Source organism: Chelonia mydas, chromosome 1 (genome assembly GCF_015237465.2).
Source record: "Chelonia mydas isolate rCheMyd1 chromosome 1, rCheMyd1.pri.v2, whole genome shotgun sequence".
Lineage (NCBI taxonomy): Eukaryota > Metazoa > Chordata > Testudines > Cheloniidae > Chelonia > Chelonia mydas.
Genome location: NC_057849.1, coordinates 10716345 through 10731184, shown reverse-complemented (window position 1 = coordinate 10731184; position 14840 = coordinate 10716345). Strand labels below are relative to the sequence as shown.

The 14840-nt window shown below is 44.0% G+C and overlaps 1 protein-coding gene across 1 annotated transcript in view; it reads left to right on the top strand.

Annotated features, from left to right (window-relative positions):
• The window catches only part of LOC114021338 (disintegrin and metalloproteinase domain-containing protein 20), a 155503-nt gene that overhangs the window by 62706 nt on the left and 77957 nt on the right, over nt 1-14840 (top strand). Inside the window, exon 12 of the mRNA XM_043527319.1 lies at nt 11932-12106. Coding sequence (XP_043383254.1) covers nt 11932-12106 — 175 coding nt within the window. The remainder of the gene's footprint in view (nt 1-11931; nt 12107-14840) is intronic.

The following is a 14840-nucleotide window of genomic DNA, read 5'->3' as shown; positions in this document are numbered from 1 at the left end:
TCTACCTTTCCTTTTGACATGGCTATTACGCTTCCTTCCTTTGAAGAATCAATTAAATTCAGGAGTCTTTTCTGACTTATTTGTGTGATATTTTCCCCTTGTTTTTTCTGTTTTTTCTATTATTCCACATTTGACTTGATATCAATTGCTTTGTGGATTAGGTTTTGAATTCAGGTTGGAACTCAGGAATGGCAAGTGATTATGGGCCCTGCTCTCCTTATAGCGGCCCAAGGAAACTACAATCCATACAAGGTGATCTTCCTGAAAACACACTCCTGGCCACTATGGATGTAGAAGCCCTCTACACCAATATTCTACACAAAGATGGACTACAAGCCGTCAGGAACAGTATCCCCGATAATGTCACGGCAAACCTGGTGGCTGAACTTTGTGACTTTGTCCTCACCCATAACTATTTCACATTTGGGGACAATGTATACCTTCAAATCAGCGGCACTGCTATGGGTACCCGCATGGCCCCACAGTATGCCAACATTTTTACGGCTGACTTAGAACAACGCTTTCTCAGCTCTCGTCCCCTAATGCCCCTACTCTACTTGCGCTACATTGATGACATCTTCATCATCTGGACCCATGGAAAAGAAGCCCTTGAGGAATTCCACCATGATTTCAACAATTTCCATCCCACCATCAACCTCAGCCTGGACCAGTCCACACAAGAGATCCACTTCCTGGACACTATGGTGCTAATAAGCGATGGCCACATAAACACCACCCTATACTGGAAATCTACTGACCGCTATGCTTACCTACATGCCTCCAGCTTTCGTCCAGACCACACCACACGATCCATTGTCTACAGCCAAGCTCTATGATACAACCGATTTGCTCCAACCCCTCAGACAGAGACAAACACCTACAAGATCTCTATCAAGCATTCTTACAACTACAGTACCCACCTGCTGAAGTGAAGAAACAGATTGACAGAGCCAGAAGAGTACCCAGAAGTCACCTACTACAGAACAGGCTCAACAAAAAAAATAACAGAATGCCACTAGCCATCACCGTCAGCCCCCAACTAAAACCTCTCCAACACATCATCAAGGATCTACAACCTATCCTGAAGGACGATCCATCACTCTCACAGATCTTGGGAGACAGGGCAGTCCTTGCTTCCAGACAGCCCCACAACCTGAAGCAAATACTCACCAGCAACCACACACCACACAACAGAACCACTAACCCCGGAACCGATCCTTGCAACAAAGCCCGTTGCCAACTGTGTCCACATATCGATTCAGGGGACACCATCACAGGGCCTAATCACATCAGCCACACTATCAGAGGCTCGTTCACCTGCACGTCTACCAATGTGATATATGCCATCATGTGCCAGCAATGCCCCTCTGCCATGTACATTGGTCAAACTGGACAGTCTCTACGTAAAAGAATAAATGGATACAAATCAGACGTCAAGAATTATAACATTCAAAAACCAGTTGGAGAACACTTCAATCTCTCTGGTCACTCGATTACAGACCTAAAAGTGGCAATACTTCAACAAAAAAAACGTTAAAAACAGACTCCAAAGAGAGACTGCTGAATTGGAATTAATTTGCAAACTGGATACAATTAACTTAGGCTTGAATAGAGACTGGGAGTGGATGGGTCATTACACAAAGTAAAACTATTTCCCCATGTTTACCCTTCCCCCACCCCCCACTGTTCCTCAGACGTTCTTGTCAACTACTGGAAATGGCCCACCTTGATTATCGCTACAAAATGTTACTCCCCCACAGGCTCTCCTACTGGTAATAGCTCACCTTAAGTGATCACTCTGGTTACAGTGTGCATGGTAACACCCATTGTTTCATGTTCTGTTTGTATATAAATCTCCCCACTGTACTTTCCACTGAATGCATCCGATAAAGTGAGCTGTAGCTCACGAAAGCTTATGCTCAAATAAATTGGTTAGTCTCTAAGGTGCCACAAGTACTCCTTTTCTTTTTGCAAATACAGACTAACACGGCTGCTACTCTGAAACCTTGCAGGAATGGTTCTCCTTGAAGTGATTGCAGATGTATATATTCCATTGTGGCTGTATGTGTCACCAGTGCACAAGAGTTGAAGATTTTTGCTATAATTACCGTTGGGAGTGCACATGTGCACTATGACCTTGTGCTCACAGCTGAAGTGTATAAGGACTGGGCTGCTCCAACTCCCTCTCTGTTCTCACTGGCTGTGATGGAATTGAAGCTCTCTCTGTTCCTTCAAGGCTTGCTTCTTTCAGCTCTCTTTCCCATCTGTAGGTACTTGCAAATAGTTAGGCACTCTCTCAGGCCATTATGGACCCAGTTAAGGAACTGTGGCAGACACCTGCATCCTTTTCCGCAACTTCAAAAAGGACTGAGTGTAAGTAATATGTACTGCTCAGGGTTATGAGTTTATTTACTAGCACCCCCTCTCCTCGGTCCCTGGTGGTATCTGCTGCCAATGAGAGGGAAAGGTCTGGACATCAGGGCACAACACCAAAATCAAAAGAATCAAAGTAGACCTGTTTGCTGAGAAAGTTTATTCTACCAGCTGGAGGTTTTAAGCATAAACCACCACCTCCTTCTACCTCTGCTTCAATGCCAACCCCACCTAGACATCCATGGCTTTCTAAGCAGGCATTTCAATGGATACTCAAGGATGCTGTACCAGGTCACGGGATGCCAGACCCTCTTTTTCCTTTATTTGCAAACAGCCTTTCCTATTTCCTCAGTTCTTGGTCCCATATCACCAAGCATCATTGGATGTTGAGCATGACAGAAGTGCAATACACCCTTCAATTTATTTCTACCCCTTCTTCGTACACTCCCTCCTCTTCAGGAACCCCAGTTCTGGTCCAGGAGGTTCAATCTCTTCTTCAGGTAGGAGCCATAGAGGAAGACCCGCAGAATTTAAGAAGAAAGGTTTTCTTCTCCCGTTATTTCCTAATCCCCAAAACCAAGAGAGGTTTTAGGCTTATTGTGCCAGTTCAACAACTAGCTAAAAAAAAAGTTTCACATGGTCACCCTGATATCCATTATTCCCTCTCAATATCCTGGAGACCAGTACACCACCCTCAATTTAAGAAATGCCTATTTTCATGTGTCAATATGCCAAGGGCACAGGAAGTTCCTCAGATTTGTAATAAATGATTCACATTACCAGTTTACAGTGCTTCCATTCAGCCTCTCTGCAACTCCTTGAGCATTCACAGAATGTGTGGCCATGGTAGCAGTATTCCTTAGGAGACTAGGAGTGCAAGTCTACCCTTACATGGATGACTGACTAGTCAAAGGCTGGTCCAAAGCTTAGGTTATATCCAGTGTTCATCTCATTCAGTCAGTCTTCAAGGCCTTAGGACTACTGATCAATGCAGACAAGTCTATCCTTTGTCCACTACAGAGGATAGTTTATAGGGGCTATGTTGGACTCTATCTAGGCCAAAGTGTTCCTCCCAGAGTCCAGATCCCAATCAATTTCATATCTCATTAGATTCCCGAAGATTCATCCAATAACAACAGCCCAAAACTGTATGATGCTATTAGGAAACATAGCCTTATGCACTTATGTAGTACCACACATGAGGCGGCACCTCAGACCCCTTCAGATGTGGCTGGCCCTCAGTGTATTCTCCAATCTGTCTACATCTGGATCCTGTGCTCATAGTACCTTCACAGGTTCTAATTTTGCTGAATTAGCGATTGAATCCTCTCAAGTTTTATACTGGCATTCCCCTCCTCTGCCTTCAACTGTTAGTGACTCTGGTCTCAGATGGGTCAGCTCTAGAGTGGGGAGCTCAACTGGGGCCCCTGTGAACTCAGGGTCTTTGGTCCTCAATGGCGCTAGCTCTTCATATCAATGTCATATAGTTCAAGATGATTTATCTTGCCTGTCAGGCTTTCCTACCTCATTTTAAGGGGAGAAAGCTGTTTGTCCTTAGGGACAACATTTTATTGATGTTTTACTGCAACAGGCATGGAGGAGTTTGATTATTCCTCCTGTGCCAGGAAGCAGTTCACCTATGGAAATTTTGCATAGCTCATTCAATCAGCCTTGAGGCCTCTTACCTTCCAGGGGTGCATAACAAACTAGTAGATTGCATGAGCAGATCTTTCTTCAGTCACCACGAATGGTCTCTTCACCTGGATGTAGCCATGTGCATTGTCCAGCAGTATGGGACTCCCCAAATAGACCTATTTGTGAAAAAGTACAATGGAAAATGTCACCAATTCTTCTCACTACAAGGTCACAGGGTAGGTTCCATCACACATGTCTTCCTGCTATCCTGGATGAGAAAGCTTTACTATGTTTTCCCCCCAATCCCACTCCTACAAAGAGCGCTACTAAGGATCAAGCGAGCACACATCGGGGTTATATTAATAGCCCCAGCATGGCCCTGCCTAAAACTGGTTCTCCACTCTACTGGAGCTATCAGTGGCAACACCAGTCTCACTTCCGTTGGAGATCATCATCTGTCCATTGTTTAGGTATCAGAGATAATACCCACCTTCTTCTTCAGCTTCTTCTACATGTGCCAAAGAAGAAATTATTAAATGGCAAAAAAAATGCATTCATGTAGAGATAAGGTTACCTGGTGTTAGCTCCTGCCCTTCAGGAATATTCAGTTCAGCAAAACTCAGATTTCTGAAAACCAGGAAATACAGAGTTAAAGTAATATCCCACACAAGCATAATTGTGTTCCCCAGGACCTGGCAATAGCCACTGAGAATTATCTGCATTCCCTCCAGCAGCATTCACTGTGTTAGGTGTAGCTGTATTGAATGGTGGAGGAATAAATTGGAGCAGCTTGGAAGAGCTGTGATTGTGATATATGGAGAATTCATCGTAAGGTGGGTTATGAGATCAGTCTGTGGATTTAAATATTGACAGGGAAAAATATAGGTTTGGGAGGTATCCAGTGTGCAAGTGTGAAGACGCTGTAAAACAGTGTGAAGTGGTTGTTAAATTTTACAAGGATAGTGTTGGTTGGGGAGAGCAGGATCAGTATTTGAGTGTAGGGGAAGTGTAGGTACCGCCTCTCCATTACAGTGAAAATGTAGAATGGGCATATGTGTTATGGGCATATTGGGGTATTACTCAAAGGTGGCGAAGTTGAGGTTGCATGGGCTTTTACCTTAACTCAGAATTTCCTGGTTTTCAGAAGTCTGAATTCTGCCATTTCTGGAAGGGCACAGGCTATCATCTGGTAACCTTAAATCTGCATTAACAATTTTTTTTGGCATTTAATTTAATAGTTTTTAAAACTGAAGGAAAAATATTTATTAGTGGAAGTTGGTGGACTCTTAGATAGTTGTAGTACTCACCAAGGTTTGCCGAGGTACAGTGGAACCTCAAAGATATGAACACCAGAGTTACGGACTGACTGGTCAATCAGACACTATGTGAAATCGGAAGTAACCAATCCGGCAGCAGCGGAGACAAAAAAAAAAGAGAAAGAAATCACTATACCATGCCTGTATTGCATCTAAAAGTTAGGCATATCTGGGCCTGTTCCACCCCCACCCCCACAAATGGGGCAGCCACTTACAGCAAGATGCTGGGGCTGTCAGCTTAAGGCAGCCGCAGCCAGCAGAGCAATGGCAGTGCTGTGGTCTGTGCCACTTTCACAACTTGGCCTGGAGTGTCAACTGCTGGATCTGGAGCCCGAACTGTGCTTTATTCAGAGTTACAAACATTTCAGGTGTCCTGAGGTGTCTGTAACTCTCAGGTTCTACTGTAGTAATACTAATAATAATTAATAGTAAACCCTAGCTTTTCTATAGTGCTTTTTCATCAGTACATCTTAATTTGACATAATTATCCCTATTTTACAGATGGGAAACTGAGACATGGAGAGGTGATAGAAGACTGGCATGTCACCTCCTTCATCCCTTCTCATCACCATTCTCTTCAATATCTAGCCCCTTGCCAATACTTAGCTCCCCTTCTTCTTCCCATCCCATAAGCCATTAGCTGGCACTGTAGAAGCCATTACCATAGAAGAAGTTGTTCCTTGCTCTCTCCTGCCCTATACTGCTGTGTACACACACTGTAGGCATCAGCTTACTCGAGGGTCACACGTTACTTGAGGTGCATGCTGAGTTGGGCCCTTTCTGCCTCTTACCCATCTCTAGCTGAGACTCCTGCCCTGGCTTTAGCCAGGCTTCTCTAGCCATGCCCCACGTTGACCCACTCTACCCACTCTTGTCTGTGAGGGGAGGGCTCCTGCCTCATACTGGGAATGAGGGGCGATCAACAGGTTATCTCAAGTGCTTATATACAAATGCACAAAGCCTTGGAAACAAGCAGGGAGAACTGGAGGTCCTGGTGATGTCAAGGAACTATGACGTGATTGGAATAACAGAGACTTGGTGGGATAACTCACATGACTGGAGTACAGTCATGGATGGTTATAAACTGTTCAGGAAGGACAGGCAGGGCAGAAAAGGTGGGGGAGTAGCACTGTATGTAAGGGAGCAGTATGACTGCTCAGAGCTCCGGTACGAAACTGTGGAAAAACCTGAGTGTCTCTGGATTAAGTTTAGAAGTGTGTGCAACAAGAGTGATGTAGTGGTGGGAGTCTGCTATAGACCACCGGACCAGGGGGATGAGGTGGATGAGGCTTTCTTCCGGCAACTCACGGAAGCTACTAGATCGCATGCCCTGATTCTCATGGGTGACTTTAATTTCCCTGATATCTGCTGGGAGAGCAATACAGTGGTGCATAGACAATCCAGGAAGTTTTTGGAAAGCGTAGGGGACAATTTCCTGGTGCAAGTACTAGGGGAGCCAACTAGGGGGGGCGCTTTTCTTGACCTGCTGCTCACAAACCGGGTAGAATTAGTGGGGGAAGCAAAAGTGGATGGGAATCTGGGAGGCAGTGACCATGAGTTGGTTGAGTTCAGGATCCTGACGCAGGGAAGAAAGGTAAGCAGCAGGATACGGACCCTGGACTTCAGGAAAGCAGACTTCGACTCCCTCAGGGAACAGATGGCCAGGATCCCCTGGGGGACTAACATGAAGGGGAAGGGAGTCCAGGAGAGCTGGCTGTATTTCAAGGAATCCCTGTTGAGGTTACAGGGACAAACCATCCCGATGAGTCGAAAGAATAGTAAATATGGCAGGCGACCAGCTTGGCTTAATGGTGAAATCCTAGCGGATCTTAAACATAAAAAAGAAGCTTACAAGAAGTGGAAGGTTGGACATATGACCAGGGAAGAGTATAAAAATATTGCTCGGGCATGTAGGAAAGATATCAGGAGGGCCAAATCGCACCTGGAGCTGCAGCTAGCAAGAGATGTCAAGAGTAACAAGAAGGGTTTCTTCAGGTATGTTGGCAACAAGAAGAAAGCCAAGGAAAGTGTGGGCCCCTTACTGAATGAGGGAGGCAACCTAGTGACAGAGGATGTGGAAAAAGCTAATGTACTCAATGCTTTTTTTGCCTCTGTTTTCACTAACAAGGTCAGCTCCCAGACTGCTGCGCTGGGCATCACAAAATGGGGAAGAGATGGCCAGCCCTCCGTGGAGATAAAGGTGGTTAGGGACTATTTAGAAAAGCTGGACGTGCACAAGTCCATGGGGCCGGACGAGTTGCATCCGAGAGTGCTGAAGGAATTGGCTGCTGTGATTGCAGAGCCCTTGGCCATTATCTTTGAAAACTCGTGGCGAACGGGGGAAGTCCCGGATGACTGGAAAAAGGCTAATGTAGTGCCAATCTTTAAAAAAGGGAAGAAGGAGGATCCTGGGAACTACAGGCCAGTCAGCCTCACCTCAGTCCCTGGAAAAATCATGGAGCAGGTCCTCAAAGAATCAATCCTGAAGCACTTACATGAGAGGAAAGTGATCAGGAACAGTCAGCATGGATTCACCAAGGGAAGGTCATGCCTGACTAATCTAATCGCCTTTTATGATGAGATTACTGGTTCTGTGGATGAAGGGAAAGCAGTGGATGTATTGTTTCTTGACTTTAGCAAAGCTTTTGACACGGTCTCCCACAGTATTCTTGTCAGCAAGTTAAGGAAGTATGGGCTGGATGAATGCACTATAAGGTGGGTAGAAAGCTGGCTAGATTGTCGGGCTCAACGGGTAGTGATCAATGGGTCCATGTCTAGTTGGCAGCCGGTGTCAAGTGGAGTGCCCCAGGGGTCGGTCCTGGGGCCGGTTTTGTTCAATATCTTCATAAATGATCTGGAGGATGGTGTGGATTGCACTCTCAGCAAATTTGCGGATGATACTAAACTGGGAGGAGTGGTAGATACGCTGGAGGGGAGGGATAGGATACAGAAGGACCTAGACAAATTGGAGGTTTGGGCCAAAAGAAATCTGATGAGGTTCAATAAGGATAAGTGCAGGGTCCTGCACTTAGGACGGAAGAATCCAATGCACCGCTACAGACTAGGGACCGAATGGCTAGGCAGCAGTTCTGCGGAAAAGGACCTAGGGGTAACAGTGGACGAGAAGCTGGATATGAGTCAGCAGTGTGCCCTTGTTGCCAAGAAGGCCAATGGCATTTTGGGATGTATAAGTAGGGGCATAGCGAGCAGATCGAGGGACGTGATCGTTCCCCTCTATTCGACACTGGTGAGGCCTCATCTGGAGTACTGTGTCCAGTTTTGGGCCCCACACTACAAGAAGGATGTGGATAAATTGGAGAGAGTCCAGCGAAGGGCAACAAAAATGATTAGGGGTCTAGAGCACATGACTTATGAGGAGAGGCTGAGGGAGCTGGGATTGTTTAGTCTGCAGAAGAGAAGAATGAGGGGGGATTTGATAGCTGCTTTCAACTATCTGAAAGGGGGTTCCAAAGAGGATGGCTCTAGACTGTTCTCAATGGTAGCAGATGACAGAACGAGGAGTAATGGTCTCAAGTTGCAATGGGGGAGGTTTAGATTGGATATTAGGAAAAACTTTTTCACTAAGAGGGTGGTGAAACACTGGAATGCGTTACCTAGGGAGGTGGTAGAATCTCCTTCCTTAGAGGTTTTTAAGGTCAGGCTTGACAAAGCCCTGGCTGGGATGATTTAACTGGGACTTGGTCCTGCTTTGAGCAGGGGGTTGGACTAGATGACCTTCTGGGGTCCCTTCCAACCCTGATATTCTATGATTCTATGATTCTATACCCCTCCTCCAAACTGTGCCTCTCCCTGACATGCCCTGCCCCCCTATGCTATGTGGGCTACTGGAATATGTCCAAACAGAATGCCCCCTTATGGAGTGTGAGCATGCCCAGGTGTGGATAGTGGAGAGCAGAACAATGACCCATTACAATAATGATCCCTGTATAGATCAATGGGACAAGAGTACAAGGTCTGTTGGACTTTCTACCGGGGCTAAGGCAGCTTCTATGGCTTTTTCCAAACAGTTTCCTCTTGTGGAAATTTGTAGAGCAGCAACCTGGATTTCAATGCATACTTTTACTAAGAACTACTTATTAGACTTATTTCAGAGTAACAGCCGTGTTAGTCTGTATTCGCAAAAAGAAAAGGAGTACTTGTGGCACCTTAGAGACTAACCAATTTATTTGAGCATAAGCTTTCGTGAGCTACAGCTCACTTCATCGGATGCATCCGATGAAGTGAGCTGTAGCTCACGAAAGCTTATGCTCAAATAAATTGGTTAGTCTCTAAGGTACCACAAGTACTCCTTTTCTTTTTATTAGACTTAGAGTCTATAGGACTCTGCATCCCACCATCTTGCGATAGAGTTACTGCTTGTTAGTCTATCCCATCAGTGGGGGTATGCAGAGGCCCCACAAAGAAATAATAATGAAGATAACTTACATGTAACTTTGACAGGTTTCAGAGTAGCAGCCGTGTTAGTCTGTGTTCGCAAAAAGAAAAGGAGTACTTGTAGCACCTTAGAGACTAGCAAATTTATTTGAGCATAAGCTTTCGTGAGCTACAGCTCATTTCATCGGATGCATTCAGTAATTCTACTGAATGCATCTGATGCTCAAATAAATTTGTTAGTCTCTAAGGTGCCACAAGTACTCCTTTTCTTTTTACATGTAACTGGAGTTCTTCAAGATGGACTCTGCCTATGGACACTCTCCACCCTTCTCTCCCCACTTCTTTGGAATCTTACTGACCAAGGGACCTGAATGAAGTGGGGGGAGAATCTGAGGTGGCCAGAGAGCCACAGCCTTTTATACCCTTGCCATGGAATGTAAAATGTCTGCTAAGGAGGTGTGTGAATTATCCAGTGGTCATTACAAGCTTGGGTTTCACCAGTCAGAGCATCCCACAATTGTGAATATTAAGAGTCCACATTGAAAAACTGGTTACAGGTAAGTAATCTTCATTTTTCTAACATTACCTTTCATAGGCCCTTGCTGGGACATCCCTCCCAGTTCTCCAAAGCCATGATGCCTGGTTCTTTCTGAACGTTCTTCTCCCTCCTAGCCCCTGCTGGGAGAGAGGTTATTCCTTTCAAAACAACTTTGTATCTCATCATGATAGAAAAAAGATGCAGCAGAAAGTATTTCTCACTTGGAATTTTTTTCTGGGGACAAAGTGCAAAACTGCACATCCCCCACCCTTCAGTTACTGGCTAACCTAAGTTTTGGGAAACTTTGACTGGAGAAAAAGGGAGAGGAGTCAGTGACGGGGAATGTTCTGGCCTACTACTGGTGGGCCCTATGTTGATTTGCATATACAGGAAGACTACCAATCAGGTCTGTACTAATGGAATCATTCTGCAGGAAAGAATGACCCAAGTAAGGATTTTTTTTAAACAGTGATTCGTTATAAAATCAAAAGTGTTTTAATTCATTTCAATTTTAACTTGTTGACCAGAGAACATTCCATTGAAAACATAATACAGGGTTGATTTGATGCTATAGTATATACATTTTTAATGATCAGTGTTATTCCTGAGTCAAACATAGTCTGATTTTATACCTAAGTGTGTACGGGGAGATGTCAGCAAACCAGTAAAGTGCCTGAAACCACTATGGCTTATTGCTAAAAGCAGCCAAGTCAGCAGTCTGTAAATTGGCCATTCAGCAGTCTCAGCTTGACCAAGGAAGGAGGGGAAGGGGTTTTGGGTGCTACAGAAAGGGCAGCTTGACCCCGCATCCTTCCTGATAAGAATTGTGTTGAAATTGCTGATACATGAAATTTAGAAGAGCAGATGTGCCCCAGGAATGTCTATTGGGGCCTCAAGGCTGCAAACTCTGGAAAAACCCACAGCTGGTTAATCAATAATCAGAAGAAAACTTCTTGCTGGACCATTGAAACTGCTTGTAACAAGTTTTCTTTAAGGGACATTGTATAAAATAAGGGGGGAAAGTTTGAGGTGGGGGACTCTTCAGGACTGGACTCTCTCTCTGGATGCATCTTGTGTTCCCCACGGCAGACAGGCTGCCACTGTGCCACTCGAGAGCCACACTCAGCTTTGGTAATTATCGAGGGTTGGGGGTGTTTTACTAACCTGTTGCGGACGTGTATAAGTGCTGGAGACTAAGTAAAGTTTAGCTTTAAGTGAAAGCACTCTTGTGTTGTCCTCTTTGTGCCAGCCATCTATCGGTCGGACGGCCGTGTCTCCCCTGATTTATTTCCTGACACCACCTCGCACAGAGTAAAAGTTACCAAGAGCTTTGGGTTGAAAGAACCCCAGGTAACAAGTGCATAGTCAGTTTGTCTCCATTCTGTGTTGTGTATTAGAGAAGTTAGTATAATTTTAAATCAGCTCTCCAAATCTCATCTCGGTGAATGGCTTGAAGATAATACACATTTCTACTTCAAGAATGTTGTTTGGGTTGCAAAGTCAAGCATTTACAAATTAGGAAAATGTCACATTTAAGATTCCCATTATACCTTTTTGCATTTAGTTCCATTCTCAATTGTTTGAATTTGTCTAGCTTCAATTTCCAGTCATTGCATTTTGATATACCAATAAATTAAAGTGCTCTCTAGTATTAGATATTTTCTTCCGGTCCAGGTTTTACATATGCACAGAGTTCAGTAACTGCTCCAGAGCAGACTATTTCAACATGATAAGAAAACCAGGAAAAACTTGCCTTCTTAACATACCAGAAAAGAAAATATTTGGAACACAGATGTGCGGTAATGGTGTAATAGAAGATGAGGAGGAATGTGACTGTGGTATGGATGAGGTTAGTAGTTAAAGTCTTTAGTTTTAGGCATATTTTACAGAAGCATTAGTAAGTTTGTTTTATCCAACTTCAAAACTACTCCATGAAACATGGTTTTATGATGGAAGTGCTATTCATGGTTCCATAGTTAAGACTGTATTGAGTTTTGCACAAAAAGCAGGGATTCAAGTATTTTGTTATTACTTACGAAGAACTCATCTTATGCACATCAAGATTACAGTTTTGAGTACAAAGCAAATTACTCTTTGAGTACAAAATTAATTTTATGAGGATTTTTAAAAAAGAAAGTGAACATCTGCCAGGAATTGTGTATGCCAAAAACTGGCCATCATGTATAATGAGGCATCGCTTTGTGTACATTTCTTATGTGAATTCTACTGTATGTATTACTTGCCTAAAACAGGATTGAGCCCTTTTTATACAAACCTAGCCCCCATCCATGATGGCCAGAGAGTGTCCTTTTGCAAGAAGCCTGTGTGTTTCCACTGGTGAAGGGAGGGTGCAACAGATGTGGGGAGTTGTGGAAAGGGTGTGCAAAGCACAAGCCATCTGCAATGTTTACTTCAGTCATTGGGTTTTAGCTTCTGTGGAACGAAGAACTGGAAGTTATTGAGTCCAGTCCCCTGCTATCACATGAATCCCCGTCTCATAATCCAATCAAGCTCCATCTTAACACTAGTTAGTTTGCCCCCTACTACTCCTATTGGAAAGCAGTTCCAGAATCTCACTCCTCTGATGGTTACTTCTAATTTCCAGCCTGACTTTACTCATGGCCATTCATTGTACTAGGTAGGATGGCTTCCTGCCTCTTTATGCACCTTCAGAGTGCATGCCATATCTGCTTGTTCCTAGTGTTTAAAATTGGATTTCCCCCACTTGTGTTAATGTCAATGCTCGAGGCTTTTACAGAGTAGTTAAGTCAGCAGAAAGAGTGATGTGTGAGCCACGCACACAGAGGCAACTGATAGTTTCTTCTTCTGCTTCTTCCTCTCTACCCAACTAATGGTACCTGAGCTGGACTCCAGCAGGATTAGTCAGAAGTAGTGGACCCTTACTTCTGCTGCAAACAGAACTGTTATCCTGAACATAGGGCCCTGGCCCTCCCAGTGAAAGTCAATCCTGAATTGAGAAGGTCCCTTATATTATGAGTAAAAATCTTCATCCAAGAGTCTCCATCAGTGAATGTGAGCAACCAGTACAGTTACATTGTCAGAGCGGAGTGGTTCCCAGAGGATCAGTTGACAAGACTAAGGCCTATAGAGCTTGCTCCGGGCCTCAGCCAAAAGGGATCCACTCTGCACTTGTGAATCTTGAATCTTGTTCCCCTGCCTGCTGATCTGGTTTCTCTGAACCCAGCTATGCTGCTCCCAACTTCAGCAAACCAAGGTACTTCAGGAATGCCCCTTGCTGTGCTTGTCCACCGAAAGATCCTCCTGTTTCCGACTGAGATGTTTTTCACACACTCGCATTACAGTCCATGGCAGCTCCTTGTAACTACTCTGGACACGATAGCAAAGAGGTTGAATCCTGGCTTTAAGTGCAAAGTTGAACTCAGCCAACATTATGAAGTCATTACCAGCACCTCCATAGTAGGCTTGTTGTACTAATTTAGATGGCATATATGAAGTTAACATATTTAACATATTTAACAACAAAGTTGTTAACATAACCCAGTCACTGTCCAACAACAACCAGTGTTAAACAAGGTTTGGTACACAGAAACCACAACCTGCTTAGTATCATGCCAAACACCCCACACCCCAAATCCATTGAACCTATTATTAAACATGCAGAAGAAAAGGAAAAACAGTTCAAGTATTTGAAATGTAAAGTATTAAATAAGGCTTTCGTTTTGACAATATCCCTTTTTCCTTTTCCTTAGTTGGACAGAGATTTTACAAGGAAAAAACCCCTATTTAACAGTGTTTTAGATGGTGTCAAAGATAATAATAACTATTCTTGTTGGGGAGAAGAGAGGAAGGTCAATGGAGATGGGGTAGAACTGTTGTTTTTGCATTTTTCTTGAAGTCCGATCCTGGCAAAACAAGACAAATACACAAAACCCAAGAGAAAAGAACACCAAAGACAGAAAATGCAGTTTCTGTCTCTGGTGCTGACTCTTACTTGCAACTTTATTGTTGCAGAAACACAGGCACAGCACAGGGTCTTATCAGTCTCTCTGTGACATGACAAACTTATACCAGCATTGGGATGTTTAGGGCATTGTTTTTAGCTGCCTTTCTGGTCACAGGCTTGCAGCCGTGTTGCAAAATATACAGTCTTGTCCAGCTAATGCAAACATTTATTAAAGAGAAGGAAAAAGGAGCATGTTAGGAAAGAGAAGAAATAAGGTGAGGAAGTAAGAGGACAAACAGGGGACGATTAGGGGCAGGTACGGAGAAAAAGAGATGAAGTCTCACATCCCAGCTGGGGTTCTGGAGTTAGCCAGAGCATGTGGAGGTGGTAGTGTTCCTTTCTCTGGCCTGATATGGTCAGTAGTATCAGTAAAACCCTCTTTGGTTAAATTAATTCATTCTGTCTTCATCTTATATGCAATTGTTTAAGAAAAGATGTAATGGGTCATTGTGACAATATATAAACTTTCACTTAGTTTGAGGACCTGCTTCCTCTCTGGTGAACAGCTGACACATATCCTCTCTATCTGTTATTGTGGCTGCCACCACAATATAGTATACAATACAGTATTCACTCCTTGTTTCTTTTAGACTCAGAG